We start from the raw sequence: 19,663 nt of genomic DNA, 5'->3' as shown, positions 1-19,663 counted from the left end.
CCTTGAAAGTCCTATAGTGAAATGATACAGCTAGATATACCACACAATTCTCAACTTGTAAAATGTACTGACATTCACAACTGTGAAAATAACACATGTATAAACAGACTAGAATAGGTGATTTAAAGCAGAATGTCTTTACCACTTCACAGAACACACTAAAAAGTGAGAGCTTTTTAAAACACTTCTTAAAACTCCAAGAGGCATCAACAGAACTACGGTACATGTCTTCTACTCCAGCTAGCTGGAGCCCTGAACAGGACCATTCCTTTTAGGGTTGATAACTACGTAACAACATTTTGCTGCATGTTCTATTTGCTACAACATAAAATTAAAAATACAAAGCAAGGAAATCAAGTAGCAAATACACCAGAAGCATTACCTCTTTAACAAATAAACTCTGAGCTTCTTTCTCTGCATTATCAGGAATCGTAGAGCATACATATCGATGCTGTCGTTTCAGTACTGCTGTCTTTAGTGAGAGATCAAAGTATAATTAATTGCAAATAGTTTTCACTTGTATTTATAAGTGCTAATTACATCCTCCAATGCAATTCTATCAAGGTCTACTCAGACCAAGCATCACTGAGTTCCATGCGGCTTACTCCCAAATAAATATGGCAAGGACTGCAGCTGAAATGAATATAAAATTCAACTAAAGTCATTTCTAAAATCAAATAGCTCACAATTTGTTAATTCTTTTTTTTGGGGGGGAACTATATGTAAAATAGCAAAATACACACTATGGAAATAAATTGTCATTACAGAATTATTATAATTTACATTTCTATCCCACCTTTTTCTCCAAGGAGATCATGGTGGTGTACACTCCCCGCCTCATTTAATACCCACAATAATGCTGTAAGGCAGGTTAAGCTGAGAGGCACAACTGGTCCAAGGTCACCTAGTGAGCTTCAATGCCAAGGGGAGATTTGAACCATGGTCTCCCAAGTCCTCGTCCAAACACTACACCACACTTCATAACTAACACATTTTCATTGTAGCCTGGATTTTGTTAGTTTAATCATCATACATATCATTCTGAGGGCTCTGTCCCTTAGTGCTCACAATCCTGTTTTTGAAATGCGAAAAAAAGCCAAGAGAAATTGTCCCAGGTTTTTTCCACCTTTCTTATCTCAGATTCAACTTTTTAAGCATCTTTTTTCTACCGTTGTTAAGGCTTTGTATGAGTTAACAAAGCTTAAGACTAATTTTCACAAGAGTGTGAACTGGCTGGAAGTTTAACTGACCAGAGAGACAAGGAACCTTATCCTGATTTGCTGCCTGAGACAAAATGGGAAAGTGTTTTGCTTCACCCAGCCACTACCGCTACTGCCACTGCTCGTCCCTGCTGAAGCCTTCTCCCATCAGAGAAGCGGTGGCAGCAGCAAGAGCTCACTAGAACCCACAGCTGATGCTGTTTCTCCTCACTTCTCTCGTAGCAGCTTCTCCTCTTCAATTCCACAAACCTATGTTTTGTCTGTTGGAGTTAACAGAGGGATGGCCTTCATTTTCTTTCACTTAGTGCAGATGAAAAATCCCCTCCCCATATTCATCACCCCATTTGGGGGCAGCAAATTTGGGAAAATATTTTGGAACTATTCCTGGGAGGGAAGGTTAATTTGTATTTAAGCTTCAGGGAGCTTTCCTCATTTGCTTTAAAAAGAAAAAGAAAAAAGAAAAAAACAACAATCTGACTTCGCCCTCACAAGATGTGGCGGACTGTTACATGACTATGTTATAACATAGCACTGGAAGAGGGAATAGCAGCTGACAGAAAAGCAATTTAAAGAAAAAGAAAGCTGTAGTTGCTACTGAGAGGCCCCCTCCCTCCCAAAATTATGGGGAGTTACCCCAAAAATATTCTGTAAGGGAAAATCAGCCCCCACTTTTGCCTATCCCAAATTCAAACTGAAAGAACTTTTTGTCTCAGCTCTACTTTTAGTCAAAATAATTCTTTCTTCCCCTAAATCAAACCTCCCCTGGCATGTCCTATTTCCCCCTCCTCTCATCAGTGTATGCCTGAACTATGAGACTCATGCCTCTCCTATCCTTCTACACCACAATAATCCCTCATCTACAAATCTTCATATACATAACTTCAGTCAAACAAAGGATCCCCAAGTGATTTGCCTCTTTTGATGTAATAGTCCTCTGACTCTCTCCATAGCTATTAGCAATGGAGTATTACATTACATATTATATGGAGTACAGTAACATACTATGGTTACTACTGTATTACAAATCAAATTGTGCATCAGAAAGTCAGCTCTGTGGCAGAACTGGTAGTTTAATTTGTTTTGTAAAGTACATTATCCGTATTAACTTTGATGTCTTCCCAATAATTCTTATCAAGATTATGGCCTACACTCTAGGATGGTTTTAAACTTATTTGGAGTCTTTCTGGATTGCTAACAATTCCCAAGATGTTTAACTTTCTTTGAGCCACATATACATTTGCTATTGTTTGCGGTCACACCTGCTTCCTGCATTCAATACTGGTCTTTCCATGGATGTTCAACATACTTCTTCCTTTGTTCTGCTAAAAATAGTATTATCCAAACATACAGATAAACATAGTTCAAAACCCTTTAAAGAAGGAGGGCATCCTTCTTTAAAACAAAGGCCATTTACCAAAAAGAAAAAGAAAAAAGAAAAAAAAAGTAACATGCTCATACCCAGAAAAAGTATCAGCATTCCATGAATTAAATCCAGTATTTATATCAAACATTTCAGGCAAATATCAACAAAAAATCACTCATTTTACTTTGCATCAGGATACATGGGGCTTAAACAAGAAATAGAGAAATCTCACAACCAGAACTGTGATCATTTTCTTAAAGGACTTTAATGAATAGTAAAACCCCAGTAGATCCTGCAAGTCTCAAGAAGATACAGCAAACACATGAAGCAGGTCTGCCATGCTACGTTACATGTTCATTTTTTGCACCATCTCTGTCAAAATGGTTACATACTAATTTGAGTTACTTCCAGGATAGCTGGAGAGCCTTCAGAATAGTTTTTGCTGTGTGTTTTTTAAAACAATGTCACCATGCCACAGCCAGTTATAGTGGTCAATCCCAGAGCAGTTAAAATACTTTCACATGGCTGCAGTAAGAAATCCAAGTCTTCTTGTGAGACAAACTAACCCCGCTGGTTTTTTTTTTATGCTAGCTGTACAACCAGGTTTTAAGTAGTGGATGGAAGACTCTATATCCGGGGTGGGAACATCTGGCCCAAGCGACAAAAGCAGTTGTCCAAGCCTCTCTATCTGGCCCTTGGGATTCTTCCCAAACTACACTCTCTTTCTAACCACCTCTGACTCTGCCCTCTAGTCCTGCATTGCAACCTCCTTGAGTGTTTTTGACTGGCTGGAATATGTCCTTGAACTCAATTTAAAAAAAAATGTTTTTTAAAGATTAGGACCAAGACATTGAACAGAGTCTGGAGACAAGCAAGTAAGCAGCACAGGAGAAACAATAGCCTTGTTTCTTCATAATGGTAAATCATGAGTTTACCATATTTCTAATTTAAAAGTACACACACACACACACACATATATATAAAAGTTACAGATAAGTAGCCGTGTTGGTCTGCCACAGTCAAAACAAAAAAAAATTTTTCCTTCCAGAAACACCTTAAAGACCAACTAAGTTAGTTCTTGGTATGAGCTTTCGTGTGCATGCACACTTCTTCAGATACACAGTGTGTATCTGAAGAAGTGTGCATGCACACGAAAGCTCATACCAAGAACTAACTTAGTTGGTCTTTAAGGTGCTTCTGGAAGGAAATTTTTTTGTTTTTGTTTTGACATATATAAAATACACATATATACACATACGCTCTGTGTGTGTGTGTGTGTGTGTGTGTGTGTATGTATATATATATATATATATATATATATATATATATATATATATATATATTCACACACCCACACCTAGGGGGAGGGGAAGCAATAGTAACCAGTAAAATCAGTTAGGTTATAGCCTGAATCTAAGTTTAAAGGAAATAGCATTTGATGCTTTATACCTAACAAGGTAATACACAATAACTTTTTTAAAAACTGTTAGTGTTGGAATTAAAGACGCTACCTGGAAGTCATCATAAGGGAAAAGCAGCATCTCACGCAAGGCATCATTGAGGATTTGAGTTTTCTTTTGAACAATGACATTTTCATAGTCTATTGGTTCAATGAGCTTTGGTTTTGCCTAAAAAAAGAAGAAGAAATATTTAAGTTATTAGATAACACAAATTTATTTATAAATATACTTATGTGGATTTATATATACCCATGGGCTACTGCAGCACAATTCTACACATTAAGCTCCATTTAAGTGTGTATAGGATTGCAGACTTAATAAAGTTAGAATACCATAGAAACAGAGTTTGAACTGAACTACAGATAACAAAGTGTTTGTATAAAAAACAATATAGCCAACGTGTGTGGAGAAATGGCTGTACACAATGGAGACACAAGTCAAGTTTTACTTAAGTTCAAAATGCTTAAGAAATTATGCAGGTTTATGTATATAAAGCAATCCATTCCTTTTAATCAGCACAGTATTATGTCATTAAGCTGATGCTTCATTTTTATCTAATAGCTGCTTTATTCTCAAGTATTCTCCTAGTTTACAAATGAGATATTTTACTCTTATCACTGAATATTGTGCAGCCCTTCTTAACACAAGGCAAACACCTCTAATACCTTTTGCTGCAATTAAGCAACCTGATTCTAATGGCCTGGAAATAACTGTAATACCACTATCTAATCTATCTATCCATTATACATATATACAATTTAAGCAAAATTATTCTACATAACATAGATAAAGAAACTATGCCAATTATTGCCCAACTCCAAGTGAGCAACTGATTCTCTTTTATAGAATCCCTGAACAACAAAAAAATACTTTTGGATCATGAATCCAAGTAAACCTCTAGCTGAAACTGTGAATACTAATTATGCTGCAATAGGACACTTTACATGTCTTGATAAGGTTTTTATTGCTATCTAGAAAGGCTCTAGTTGTGTAAATACCATGGAAGGAAGCTTGCAGAAAATAGTACGAGAATGGTTTAAGTTCACTTTTCTGCTTGAATTCCCATAAAGTACCGTATTTTTCTCCTGAATGCTCCTTTTACTGGAAAGTATGTAAAATTTCTCTGTATCAGCAACAATATGTGGGAATTTAAGTTCCAATATTTAACAATTACATGAAGTAAATTAAGGCAAATCAGAAGGCTTTCTATCAAAGATCATTTTTTCCTATCTCAGGATTCAGAGGAAGATACAGCATATGTTAAGATTTTCTTCCAAAAAGGCTTCTTTGGAGACACACTGATCTGCACACAGGTTAGTCAAATTTAATTCAGATTTTCTAATATCTACCACATGGGAACATTCCTGTTAAATAAAATGTCATATTGGATGGAGTTCAAAAGAACAAAATGTTATATTTGGAAAGAAACACTATCAAAGGAGAGGCTAGAGAACTGGGAGTGTGCAACTAAGTTTTAGTTTTTGTTTTTTTACAGAGAACACAATACATTATCACAGAAAAGAAAAGTATGCTTTAATTGTTTGTATAGCGGAGCAGACTTAGTTCAAAGAATAATAAGAACACCCACATGCAAAAGAATAGGCAAACTTAACTTCAAAAGTAAACGTGGAAACTGTTGACGACATAATAAAATAGACCAAACCCTAAAGAAATATGACAAGGCACACACACACAGCATTTTTCTGGCTGAAATACAACTTGACCATAATATCCCACTTGTTAATATCCCACTTGTTACTCAACAGAGAGATAACTAAATCATTACATCTCTAGTTATACATATTTTCGCTGAAACCACCAGCAAAATCTAATGATTTCTGCAAATGAACAAATCAGCATGAGACTTATTAAAAGCAGCTGACCATTGCCAATGAATGTGAAAGATAAATTCCTTTAATCAAGGAACACTGATTAAAAAGAACATAAAGGTAACTGACCCTACTCTGAGAAAGGCGTACTGCAGAAAAGTATCAAAACTTTAACAGACCTGATATAGCTACCCATCTAGGGTCTATTAGAAACAGATTGCCGTGACATAGGTATTTCACACAACTGTATGTGAAAGCAATAACCACATTTGATAGCAAACCAGAAATGTTTTTATTATGTTATATAGGAATAAATAACTTTTATGTGTATTATTTATTTATTTATTTAAATATTTCTATATCACTGTATCATAAAAAACATGAAAGCAGTTTACAATAAAATCTATATATAATACAACACATACACATTTAAAATCAGTGACCATCAATTTTCTTAATTGCCTGCATAAGCCAGGTGGCAGATTTTAAATGCTGGAATGTGTACACTTAAGAGTTGCAGCAAATTTTCTGCCTTGCTTCTAAGACAGAACCATGAAGGACTCCAGAGACATTTTCCCAAAAGAGTATTGTAGACACAAGTTTACTTAGTATCTTCATTTTTCTCTCAGTGTTTGAAACAGCAACAGCACGGCACAAAGGAGTAAAACACAATAGAAGTCATTTGGATTCAGCATCCTAGCACAGAACAACTTTGACTTGAGTTTTTGAGCCAATAAAAGCCAATAAATCTATTAGTGAACTATTTTGGTTTACTCCTAATCTAAATTTAATTCAGAATCTTTTTCAAAGAAAATTGTTTCTCAATTCAACAGTATTGCTGCTAACTTTGTTTCTGGTTTTAAATGATTAGCCTGCCTTATAAATAGGATGGAAAAGGCAGCGTCTCCCAGGAGAGACGCGTGGCTGGGGCGCACTGCAGGCCCCACGGTGAGTGCCGCCTGGCATTTTGTCACCCCCTCAGTGGTGACACCCAGGGCAACCGCCCCCACTGCACCCCCCTTCCTCCACCCCTGGAAAAAGAAAATACATACAGCTCAATGATAGCATCTCTCTTCTAGCTGAGATCCAATCACACCCCTTCATGTTAATTAGTTCCATTTGGTGCTACTAACAAATACTAGTTCTTCGTTAATCTCAAAAGGGAAACAAGCTACCTAAAGAATTGTTACCCCTGTGCATAAACTGCTAACCATAACAGTTATTTCCTCCACCAAAGAAAATATACACAAACAAATGGAAGAGCTAGATTCTGTAATTTGTACTTTTCACACCACTATTTAGATTGATACTATGGGGTGGGGAAATAATGACTATTAATCCATGATCAAATACAGTGGTACCTCGGGTTACAGAGGCTTCAGGTTACAGATTCCACTAACCCAGAAATAGTACCTCGGGTTAAGAACTTTGCTTCAGGATGAGAACAGAAATCGTGCTCCAGGGCACGGCAGCAGCAGAAGACCCCACTAGCTAAAGTGGTGCTTCAGGTTAAGAACAGTTTCAGGTTAAGAATGGACCTTACTTAACCTGAGGTACCACTGTACCCACTTGTTACCACTGGGAAGCAGAATGATACTGAAGCTCTTTCACAGCTAGTGAAAGAGCTTCCAGTTGCATACATCCAGAGAATGCAATTCACATATGCAGATATCTTCCAGATCAGCCATACTACAGGTGCAGAAGCCAACTGTGGGGAGGGCTATGGTGAACCAGTTAGTGCTGTGTCTCAGACACAGCTGCCTGTATGTGCACACTTGAACAACTGCCATCTTTGTGCTCTCCTCACCAGTCTAATAGGTAAACATGCGAGAGTCTTCACTCTAAAGCTTCATAATGCCAATCTGCAATAGGAGAAACACAACTGGAGGCACACCCTTCCCCTGTTTATACTCCTTCAACTATGGATCAGCACTGTGTTAAGCTCCTGCTTCAATTCCAGTTGGCACTGTAAGAGAACAAGCGTATCTATGCAATGTTCTCTTGCTTTTGTGGTTCTCTGGACAAGGGCCCAGGTCTATTAGCAACACTAAGAAAGAACACTGGTTTTATGGTATCAGGTGGAAATATCTCCTACAAACACAGCTCAGACTATTGTTTTTAAATATGCTTCCTGAAATTCTATTTCCTGAAAGCTTCAAAATAAAGCATATCATGGAAAGTTTCCTATGAAAAAGGCATCTGGTGAGATTACAAGATACTGATAATAGCACGAAAAGTTCAAGCAAAGTATACGCACACAATGTAAATGAGAGGTTCAAGCCCCAATAAATACACATTTCCAATAGAAAAATAACTAATTAAAGCAGCTAGAAATATTACCATTAAAGCCAAGCCTGGAAAAAGTTACAACCTCCTTCTTTCTTCCTCAGTGTGGACAGTTATATTCCAGATCTCTACCCACAACCAGTTTTAAACTCCTTTCCTCATTTACTTTACTATAAAATTTGTTGTTTGAATACAAGTAGAAGTTATTCTTCCCTATCATGACAATGTTTTAAGATTTAAGGCACTGTACATATTTACTTCTATGTTCTAGCAAAGTAGTTAATCTGTTGAATAAAAAGCTAAGGTTTATGAATAACTGGGATATTATTTGTTGTTTGTACTGACATGTGTTGATCCAAAAAATAGGATTATTTCCCCCTTTCATCTTGCAACCACATGTAGGTACACAATAAAATAAAGAATGTATTTCAAAGCCTATTGTCCCAGAATATTAATAAAGCAATAAACTGAAGCCAAATCCTGGTAAAATGGAGGCTCTGTGGGTGAATGGCTCTGCTGTTCTGGATATAGGTCAGTTACCTTTTCAGCATGGGGTTATACTACCTCTGAAGGAATATTTATATAGTCTAGGAGTACCTCTTGATCTGTAATTGTCACTGAAGGCTCAAGTGGCCTCAATGGCCGGGAGTAGTTACTGTAAGTTTTGGCTGGCGTGCCAACTACAGATATTCCTAAACATTGGTAAAATCACAACTGAATTACAGTGGTACCTCTGGTTACATACGCTTCAGGTTACAGACTCTCCTAACCCAGAAATTCTACCTCTGTAGTATACCACTGTATTGCAATGAGTTTTATGTGGGACATAATACCTGTGTTGAGAAACTGTGAATAAGCTATATTTTCTTTTAATTGTCAAATAATTCTGTGTACATTGCGGCAGCCTTTGGCTATGTGCAATAAAACTGACTGAGACTGAGACTGAATAAGCTACTGGGCCAAACTTAATATTTTACTGTTTATATATAAAGCCCTGCTTGTACACTGTGCTCATCTATGGGGGCCCTGCTTGTGGTGTCCCACGTACCAGAGGTTTGTTTCACAGTGACTCGAAGTCCTTCCACACAGAGTACCTGCCTTGTGGAATACATCGCCCATTGAAGTTAACCCAGCTATGAGATTGTACATATTTTGTCAGGTGCCAGAAACTCTCCTATTTCTACAGGCTTTACAGGAAGGATGAGCTGACTCATGGGCAGTAACCGATTTCTCTTGGGATAACTGCTTTATTTGTTGTACTTTATTTGTTGTTGTAAGCTGCTTTGAAACCTGCATGGTGGAAAGCAGGGTAGGACCTTTAAACAAACAAATAGAAATTGTTGCAAAAACCACTGTGGTGTTTTGTAAGGTTTAGCAGTTTATAAATATAAATAAAACAAGCATATAATGCCTACTAGCTATGATGGCTATGTTGTATTTCCACTGTCTTAGGTGGGAAGTGTTCATACACTCAGGTGCTGCTTGTGGTCTGGCTGGTCCTGTAAGAGCAAGATGCTAGACCAGATGGTCTTTTGGCCTGATCCAGTGAACCTGCTCTTATCTTCTTTTGAATAGCATGGATTGCATTTGGCTCTAATGGACAAGATTCCTATCCTTTCTACCCTACCGAAACATATGGAAATCTACTAACCTTAGCCTCGGGGCCCTCGTTAAGACTGCATGCTATTCTTGAAACTAATGCCTCACACACCTATGCATAACCCTAACAATAATCATCTCATTTAAGAGAATATTCTGATATGTTTTCTAGAGTTCACATCCTCAGTAAGAGGAAGGATATTTCATCATTCTCAACAAAAGAATAGAGGACAACATATTGACTTTGGCACTGCTTACAATGACACACTTTCCAGGAAAGCAGATTCTCCCCTGTGCTCCCTCTTGCAGATATTTTCCATTCTATAAACCACTGTCTAACAGGGAAAAAGTTATAGGCTACATACAATACTACCTCTAAAGCAATTATTTTTGGGCCTCAAGAAGCTAGGAAATAACTTCACCCCTTTAAAACACACACATTTGGAAGCACAAGTTTCACTGTAGTTACTCCACTCTTTAGATGTATTCAGAACTACATCTTGTGACCTTTTGGGGTAAGTAATGAACAGAGGTATTTGTAGCACAAGAAAAGGGCCTGCTGAAAAGTAATGAACCATGCAGCAGGTGTGGGGCAACTCCCACCCCCCTGCCGGGAGAGCTACATTCCCTCTGGGTCTGTAAGGCTGCAGTTCAGCACTTGTACTATCACAAGAACATAAGAAAAGCCAGTGACCTATCTAGTTTAGCATCCTGTTCTTGCAGTAGCCAACCAGATGCATATGGGAAACCTGCAAGCATGACCTGAGCTCAGACATACTCTGCCCTTCTACAGTTTCTATTAACTGGTATTCAGACACATACTACATCTGACATACTACATTCAGACTACATCTGAATCACCACAATTGGTATTTTTTCCACACTGCACGTGCTAATTGGCTTATCAATGCCGTAATTTCTGTATTATCAACTACTTTTGTGAATGGCCTTTATTAACAAGGTAATGATCACCATTTGTGATCACCACCATTTGTATTTTTCTATATTTCATTTCCTTCTGTCCTCATCTTTACAATCCTACTCTGTATACATGTGCCTGAATTTGGAATCTGAGACCCATTCATGTGAAGTTAAGTCAGAAAGGTCTCAGTAGAGTCTGCATTTCTGATCCTTCCTCGCTACTTTGTTTTGTACAAACCATACAAGAGAAGTTCTATAATTAAGGACTCAAAAGGGTACTGGTAAAAATAATTGTGTGTCCAATGTGGTAAAAGCATTTTAGCATTACTGCTCTAACATGGGATGCGGGTGGGTAGGGGCGTGGGTGGCGCTGTGATCTAAACCACAGACCGTTGTTCGGTCCCAGCTCCTGCCAACCTAGCAGTTTGAAAGCACATAAAAGTGCAAGTAGATAAATAGGTACCACTCCAGCGGGAAGGTAAACTGCATTTCTGTGCGCTGCTCTGGTTTCGCCAGAAGCGGCTTAGTCATGCTGGTCACATGACCCGGAAAAACTGTCTGCGGACAAACGTCGGCTCTCTCAGCCAGTAAAGTGAGATAAACGCCGCAACCCCGGAGTCATTCCGACTGGACTTAACTGTCAGGGGTCCTTTACCTTTACCTTTTACTCTAACATGGATTACAGCAAGAAGGTGATCCGGTAAAGGAGCTGTGGAACTTGAAGAAAGGAGAGAGGGAAGCAAGATGTAGGAAAGCAGCATATACATTTCCCTTAGTTACACAATTAAAGACCAGTCTTCTGCCTCACCACCATGACTTCCCCACCCTACTGCAAAAACATGGTAAGCTATGAGCAAAGTATCGGGAGCATTCCTCTCTCCCTTTATGAAAAGCATGAATGACAAAGAGGTAGGAGAAAACAGCAGTATTTCCGTACATGACTTGTCCTTATCAAGCTTACTTTCATTTGGTAGGATTTAAGTATAAGTAGTTGTGTGGGCTTTTGCTAGCAGGTCCAATGAGTTGAATTCTGCCCTATGATTTTTCTAAGAAAATACACAAAGAAATAACACTACAGTACTCAACTTTCCACCTTAAACTCACATTTATTTTTTTATGGACTGACTTTTCATGTTACTGTTTATAGTTTAAACATATAGTTTAGCACTACATGCACAATGAACCCATGTTCTGAAGTTGGTTTGTTTAGAAATTGTGTGAGTGTGTATTAAACAACAATTTTTGGTTCATGCATAATGCTGCAGCAGTCCTTCACCCAGTCACATGGGGACAGGATAGTCCCAAGGCTTTGCTTGGGTTCGTTCTAACTTATGTACATAGTGTGAAGCAACAGCTTACTATTATGTTGAACAAGGATATTATTCTATGGTTAAGAGAAATCCACCTTGCGATACGGTTTCATTTTTTATCTACCTTTAACCGTTACAAAACATTCTGAAATTACATGTGAAAGGCAACAAGCCATGCTTGTTTCCCTAGGTGGGAAACAGAAAGCCCTTCTTTTTACAACCGTAATTGGCATCTTCCCTGTGAACTAAATGCACAAGCATAATAAGTAACTGAAACTTGCAGATCTCTCTACATAGTTCCCACTTCAATGTTACACAATAAATATGAAGTTATGAATGTTTCATCTCCCCCTTTAACTCATTTGAAATGTACAAAATAATTTCAATAACCAGCATGCAGAATAACTTCACTTTTAACATTTAATTCGTTTATAACATAAGGGTGAAAATGCAATGTGTCTAAATAAAGAAGCATTGCAAAAGAAGGGCTGAGAGAAAGAAAACTTGCTTAGAATATCTCTGATGAAAACCTGGATGTTATTTAGAATATACACCCACTGATTACTAGTTTCTCAAAACAAGGGATGTGGCTCACTTCTCCATTCAATTTTGTTAGCAGTGTGCACTTCCTTTGGGGTCCACTCATGAGCTATTAAGACATAACATGTCTCCTTTTCCATCCCCCACTGCCCTTCCCAAATACTTAGGAAAGTACAATGCATCCAAATACAAAATCCACAAGGATTTTACAGGAAGGATATTCAAAACAGAAGCAAGCAGGAATCTAGCACACTGCTCATTGCTTTCTCCTTAAAATGCATCTCTTTCTGGCAAAACACTTGCCGTGTTTATTTTATTTCTCCATGGAGAACATGCATGTTTGAAAATTGTCTAGTAGATATTAGCCATTTATATATTAACAAACAATACACCTAGGTCTAATGAAGAGTGCCTGCCAATTGGAACCATTGCTCACTTGCAGCTGTTTTGTTTTAACACAATGTTCTAGTTAATGTCTTGCCAAACAGCTGAAAGAACTAATTATCTGAGTGCAGTGTGCTGGTGGACCTTGCACACAATAAGGCCCAACCATACTTCCTTTGGTGTCACAACTCATGAGCTATTAAGACATAACATTTTCATTCCCCCCCAAAAAAACCCCCCAAAACAAATGAAAACAATACATATCAAAATTAATGCAGATTTTACAAAAAGAGTACGCAACCAGAAACTTCTTGTACAACTTGTACAACTATACAGGTCGCCTGTGGAACATAGAAGCTCATCAGTCACAAAGAGCATAATATTTTCAATGATTCCTCAGAAGTGCATTGCATGCCTTCTTCCCTCACCCCTGAATATAATCAAGCTCAACAAGAGGACTAGAATTCTCAGTCGGCACATACAAAAAATGTTTCCCTTAAGAAGTGGACATCAAGATAACAAAGGCAACAATATCTGTACTGTACATTTCAAACACTCAAGTATTTTAAATGCACCCTACACTGAAAATTACACTGGGGACAGCAGAACATTTGCTTCATAACATTATTTTAAATATCAAAGGATTAAGAGTTTCCACTTTAGATTGCTTATATTAATTTAATATTAGGTAGCCGTTTAGAAAAGAAATTAGAAAGTGTTTTTACCAACTATAAAGAGAGACTAAATGTTTCATATAGAAATTAGTCACTGAAAGTCACACTACCGGATTGCAGCAGAACAGTGAACAGTAGAAGATGCAATTGTTTATCACAAAGAAAATTAAGAAACTTTACAAGCCTTCAAGGATTTCTAAAGAGAAATGTTTCTGCATAGCCTCTCTCCCTTTTACACACACACACACAGAGAGAGAGAGAGAGAGAAATCACCTTACCAAAACTTCAACTGAACTGTCCACTTCTGCCTCAGAACTTGCTGCGTTTGGGCACTTTTGTGGAGATTCTATAACCAGTTCCTTTTTCATATTTTTACTATTTGTTCTTGCCAGCATTCTTAACCAAAAGGTTTAACACAATTGTAAAATTCAGCAATTTTCTCTTTCAACAGCAGCATACCAGTGATCTCAAGGAAATGAAAGCTTCTTCCACCCTCAAGCTAGAAAGAAAACCAAGTATTTGTGCTACTCTGCAGCAGTCTGAGACAAGTTAGGGTGGGAATGCATGACATATGAAGGCCAACCCTTTGGGAGGGGGAGAAAAAGAGTGTGGGAGAAGAGAAGGCGGATCCCTTTCAGTGTTAGGAACAGAAAGCAATTTTCCCCATGAAATAAAGCTAGCAAATCTTACAGTTCAGTGTTGTCATTTCAGTAGATTTTCAAAATTATTAACTTAAACCATGAAATTAATTACTAACTCAAGTCAAAGTTAACACTGCTGTTGATAGGAAATAGCCAACTTTTCTCAGGAGCATGCAAAGAAAATTGTCTGAACCTTTAATGTGGCACCTCTGTACTGATATTACTGAACTGAGCCACCTAAATATGTCTCTTTCTACAATATTTTGCAGAGTAAAGTATTGTGGCTACTGTGGAGAGAAGAAACAGTGTGGTCAAGTTTTAAAGAGGATGTGGGCAATATAAGAATATCACAAAAGGTTCAGGGCAGCCACAAGATTACAGTAGGATGCAGTAGTGGCTTGTGGTGGGGTGTCGCACTCATCAGGATGGGGAGGGACAAGGTGGTCAGGTCAGGAGAGTTCTGCAAGCGTGTGCCCACTGGCAGAGCCGCAATTACCAATAGCTTCTACTGTGCCCCAACCCAGTAAACAACAAATAACTTGTCCTGATAAAATTACAGACCTTTGTCATCCTATGTAATAAAGTTTCATTTGACTGCTCTAAAAGATCATACCACATTCTCCCATGAATATTGGGCGGATTTCTGCCACAGTCTGAACAAATTATGTATTCAATAAACATTTGACATACCGTATTTTTCGCTCTATAACACGCACCCGACCATAACACGCACATAGTTTTTAGAGGAGAAAAATCCGTAGGCATGCCACCCGTAGGCATTCCCTCCATAACACGCACAGACATTTCCCCTTACTTTCTAGGAGGAAAAAAGTGAGTGTTATGGTGCAAAAAATACGGTATGTTACTAGGAATAGGGATTGTGTTGACATGTTAGTTTCCGATATCGAAAATTATGAGTTTACTTCATATCCTCCTTACCTTGCTTCAGAAGCAGAATTCATTCAACAGGAAGAAGAAGGATGTCACAGATAACCCTACCACTACCTGCTTGCTCTCTCCTCCCTCTCATACCCATTCATTTTCTTCTTATTCAGGGTCATATACCTTAGACAACTTCACCTCTCCTTCACCCCAGATTAGTCAATGGTCCTCTATTGAAGCTGATATAGGAATGGTTTCATACTGGTTCAGCAGCACTATTAGCCTAGGCCTTCTCAGCAGCTCTTCTAACTCTCAGCCTTGGTTCACCCCAGAAGTTAATGACCCAGTGCTAGTTTTCTGGACACAACCTGAGAGCAAAGCTTCAAGGACTCAACCCTGTTGCAGCCTAGCATCAGTTTTTGAAATGTAGATAGCCCTGCTTAGCTTGGTGCTGCAGTAAGTCAGGTGGACCAGGTATTTGAGACCAGAACCTCATTTTCTGCACCTAACTGTTCCAGCATTCAGCACTTGGAGGAAGCTCAAAGTTAAAAATAATATATTCTCTTTCAAGAGTGAAGTTAAATAGGCAATAAATAGATGTTAATATATTTATTGCCCATTTAAATAAATATATTTAGCGATGCTACCAATATAGTACTGTCTCCCAAACAGTACTTCCACTGCTATTCTGTTTACCTTGTGGAATGTGGCACATGTGTATGCATGTGTGTGAGACAGCAAGAAGGGGATACTTGCTGCACATCTTAGTGATGATGGTAGTGATGAACAACACAGTCTACCACATTCTCCTGATCTTGCTTTCTAGCTTGTTTTAAAAGGTGTTTTCACGGAGTACCGCTGATCTGGAAAACTTTAAAACAAAAACTATTTGATAATCCCTCTACCCATGTGGGTTCCCTTTCACCTTTCACCTGTATAGCTGCCAAAACTATCTGACAGAAACAAGCTGATCTGTAATTGGGAATAGCGAGGCCTGGCTTCCCTTTTGCAGTCATTAAATTTACAGGTACTTTGCTAGTAAAGATAGCCATTTTTCAGTTATAAATCGATGACCTACGTACCACACTGAGGAGATTCTGATATTACTGATGGGTTTCACATTTGGCTGTCAGCCACTTCTTTGTATAAACATGTATCTGCACAAACTGTGAGAATTTCCATTTGTTTAAAAAAGCCCAATCATTAGGGATTAAGATCTGGACAACAGCCTGATGCTTCCTCTGCAGAGCTCTGCATAAACCTACACATGAAGTGGATCTCATCATGATAAAACACAGATGTAACATTAAACATTATCTAAAATGTATGCTAGTGAATTTATGTTTGACGTTTAAAAGACAAGCGAATGTATTTAGTCACAGAAATGGGTTAAATTTATCACTGATTATTTTAACAACAATAAGCCACAGTAAGGTGCAGAAAAGAGTTCAAGATAAAATGTGATGTCATATTTCTATATAAGGATTATTGGAATGAATAGCATCATTTTGTAGATAAAGGAGATCTGACTGCCTAACACTATTGTCAATGTTGATTTATAAGAAAAGCAAACATAGTGACTTAGAAACAATGTTTAGTCTTAAATAGAAAGCTGAAGGATTATACAATTAAAGTACTTATATTCCAACTCTCCAGTTAAAGCTTTGAACCAATGAAGGCAGCTAAAATAAATTAAACACAGAAGCATAAAACATGATTAATAATCAGTTGATAAAAACTGCAAAACAAAAGACAGAAGAGTAAGCAGAATTAAAGAAGTGACAACCTACTGGGAAAAAAAGAAATGTTCAGGAGATAATGGGATGCCAATAAGTAACTTATTTAGTGGATTTATACCCCAAATATTAGAAAAAAAGCAACAGAAGGTGCCTCTCAAAATCAAACTAACATATAAAACACATAGGGTTAGTCATACTCACGAGTAGGACCACTGAAATTAAATTTAAAAAGTTAGTCGAGTCCATTAATTTCAATAGGTTTACTCTGATATGACTTGGGACATCCACCACCACAAATATAATCTACTACTACATACTGATGGCACTTCAGTCTAAATCTCTGGATGACTTCTCCCAATGTTTGCATGTAGATGTTAAAAAACATGAGTGACAGAACAGAACCTGGAAACGGTCATTAAGTCAATTGTCATTATGGGGACTGAAGTCACTCTTCAGCACTGCCTGAGAAGAATAATCCACAAAGGACCAGAAACACCATCACATCATGCGTCTCAGGCTGAACGACAAGTGCTCCAAAAGGTTCTATGGGCAGTGGTATTGAAAACTGCTGAGAAGTTCAAGAAAATCAACTGGCTTGAATTTCCTGTATCCATTTCACCAGTGTGAGTCATTCACCAAGGTAACCAAGACTTCATCTATCCTAAAACCAGGCCAGAAACCAGATTCTGCATCTTCCAACACTGTTTGGAGTTGAACAGCCAGCATACGTTTCAACACTTTGTCCAAGATAGAATATTTGAATCTGGGTGACAATTATCCCAAACCAGTAGGGCCAATGCTGTGTTCACATTACCACACTGTTTAAATTCGAATTTGCATGTTGTTTTATAGTTCCTCTGCTTTGATGTGTTTCCACATCTCCTGCTGTCTGTCCACACCAGAGGGTGAAGAGGGAGTGAGATGTCTTTGCCTGATATGAATTGCCTGGTTGGTTTCCCTGCCCTTTTCATGACGTTTTCATCATTTCAACCCTACCCAACTAGAAATCATCTTTGTGCAACTGTCATCTTACTTCCAAACAAGTGTGAAAGCATAATATTGCAGCCTGAGAGTGCAACCCTGTACAATTCAACTCAGAAGTAAATCACGCTGAATTCAGTTCTCCTGGGAAGACACAACCAGCAATGCATCTGGTAGGACCCCGCCTCTTCATGGGAAACCCAATGCTTGCCTCTTCCTCCTGCCTGATGCCCTACTGCATAACAGCCCCAGATCCTTTGGGCCATCCAACCCAACTTAAGCAGTCTGTGGCTGTCTCAACTCACTTTGACTGAGGCCCAAATCCTTCTGATCTGATTTGGCCTGAGACTGAGGCAGAAGCCAAATCTGGTGCACGGCCCTACTAAAAACAGATGCTACACTTGATGAGAAGGGCTACAGAAAAGGAACATGGACCGTTACTACAATGGATATTCAGCTGTTAAGACTGTGTGTGAATAAGTGTTATGAATGGGTGGCATTCGCAGTGTGTGTTACTACTGTGTAAATAGAGAATGGATACAGAAGGTACATAATATAGAAAATAAATTTTCACTAGTCTCTGCTTGTAAACACTGAGGCATTGTACTGGGTGACATGTGAGTAGCATTAACAAAACTAAAATATAGAAACATGTGTATTATTGTACTTAACAGAAACTTTGTTCATATCTGCTTATTAAAATCTCTATAAAAAAGCTATTATTTGTAACCAAACTAGTTTAGCCATAAACTGCTTTTTAAATCGCAATGACAGTGGCATTTTCAATTGTAAACAGGATAACCAAGCATATGTTTTTCAACCAACCGCAAGTATTACTTCTACCAATTTATTTTATGCATAATCACATATCTTGGCCTGGTTGGCAAATTACAATAAGCCAAACTATCGTTTATCAGGACGACACAAACAAGCTCTTGATTACAGCATGTGCTTAGGGATGAGAGAGCTTGATGGTAATCGAAGAGAAAAACAGCTATGAGTGCCTCTCTCACAGCAGCCTACATGTTTGCAAAGTCCCAGGAACCTGTAGCCAGGCCACTGTCAGAAATTATGTCAAAACTCACTTGTTTAAAGGCTTCCCCAACCGTTTGCCCTCCAGAGGTTGCTGGGCTACAATTCTCACCATTCACGAGCATTGGCCATGCTGGCCGGGCTTGTTGGGAGTCACATCCAACAACATTTGGAGAGAACCAGGCTGCAGGAGGCTGTTTTAAACCAATTATTATTTACATCAGCTAATGGGTGGTTCTTTCCCAGTAACTGGGGAAATGATTGGAGGCCTTGCAACAAAATCTCTTCTAGGTAATGCTATCCTCAAAGATGCATCATATGCTGAAACACAATGATCCAGAATAATTCACATTTTTCAAAAATAAAATAGCCCAGAATGCTGAAGTGCATGCACTTGAATATTAAATACACTCTGGCACTGTTCCAGTCACCACCAACTCCACACATGGCACATATAAATCTGCATAATCCAAATTGCCAGGCATTCTATTCCTTCACAACACAAAATATTTGGGGAGTCTGCTGAAATAAAAACATTTTGACCTGTCACCTAGACACACAAAGTGAAGTTGATTACCACAGTCCCTAACAAGTATATAATCTATGTGCTTTTATTGAGAAAGCCAAACGGCACACATCTATCTTCTGCATCATACAAGGCAGGGCATTCTATAGTGCCTTGAACGAAGTATATTCCCAAAACAGGTAAGTTAGGAATGAGCAGGCTCACTAGTCACAGAGTGTCTGCTTAAAAGAGAGAGACATAGAAAACGAGGAGAGGGCAAAATAAAATGGAATGGAG

At 38.3% G+C, this 19,663-nt stretch overlaps 1 protein-coding gene across 24 annotated transcripts in view; it reads right to left on the bottom strand.

Annotated features, from left to right (window-relative positions):
* DOCK9 (dedicator of cytokinesis 9) overlaps window positions 1-19,663 on the bottom strand; it is a 136,161-nt gene that overhangs the window by 61,390 nt on the left and 55,108 nt on the right. For 18 of the 24 annotated variants that reach the window (XM_053384507.1, XM_053384506.1, XM_053384487.1 and 15 more), the window contains 2 exons: window positions 4,095-4,211; window positions 383-472 (listed from right to left, as the gene is read on the bottom strand). In XM_053384507.1, coding sequence (XP_053240482.1) covers window positions 383-472; window positions 4,095-4,124 — 120 coding nt within the window. In that variant the 5' untranslated portion in view covers window positions 4,125-4,211. Of the gene's footprint in view, window positions 1-382; window positions 473-4,094; window positions 4,212-13,864; window positions 14,119-19,663 lie in introns of those variants that run through there. The other 6 variants (XM_053384508.1, XM_053384499.1, XM_053384511.1 and 3 more) reach the window with 2 other exon arrangements.

Source organism: Podarcis raffonei, chromosome 4 (assembly GCF_027172205.1).
Source record: "Podarcis raffonei isolate rPodRaf1 chromosome 4, rPodRaf1.pri, whole genome shotgun sequence".
In the NCBI taxonomy this organism is placed as follows: Eukaryota; Metazoa; Chordata; class Lepidosauria; order Squamata; family Lacertidae; genus Podarcis; species Podarcis raffonei.
The sequence above is the reverse complement of the archived record's forward strand: the minus strand, read 5'-3'. Positions and strand labels throughout refer to the sequence as shown.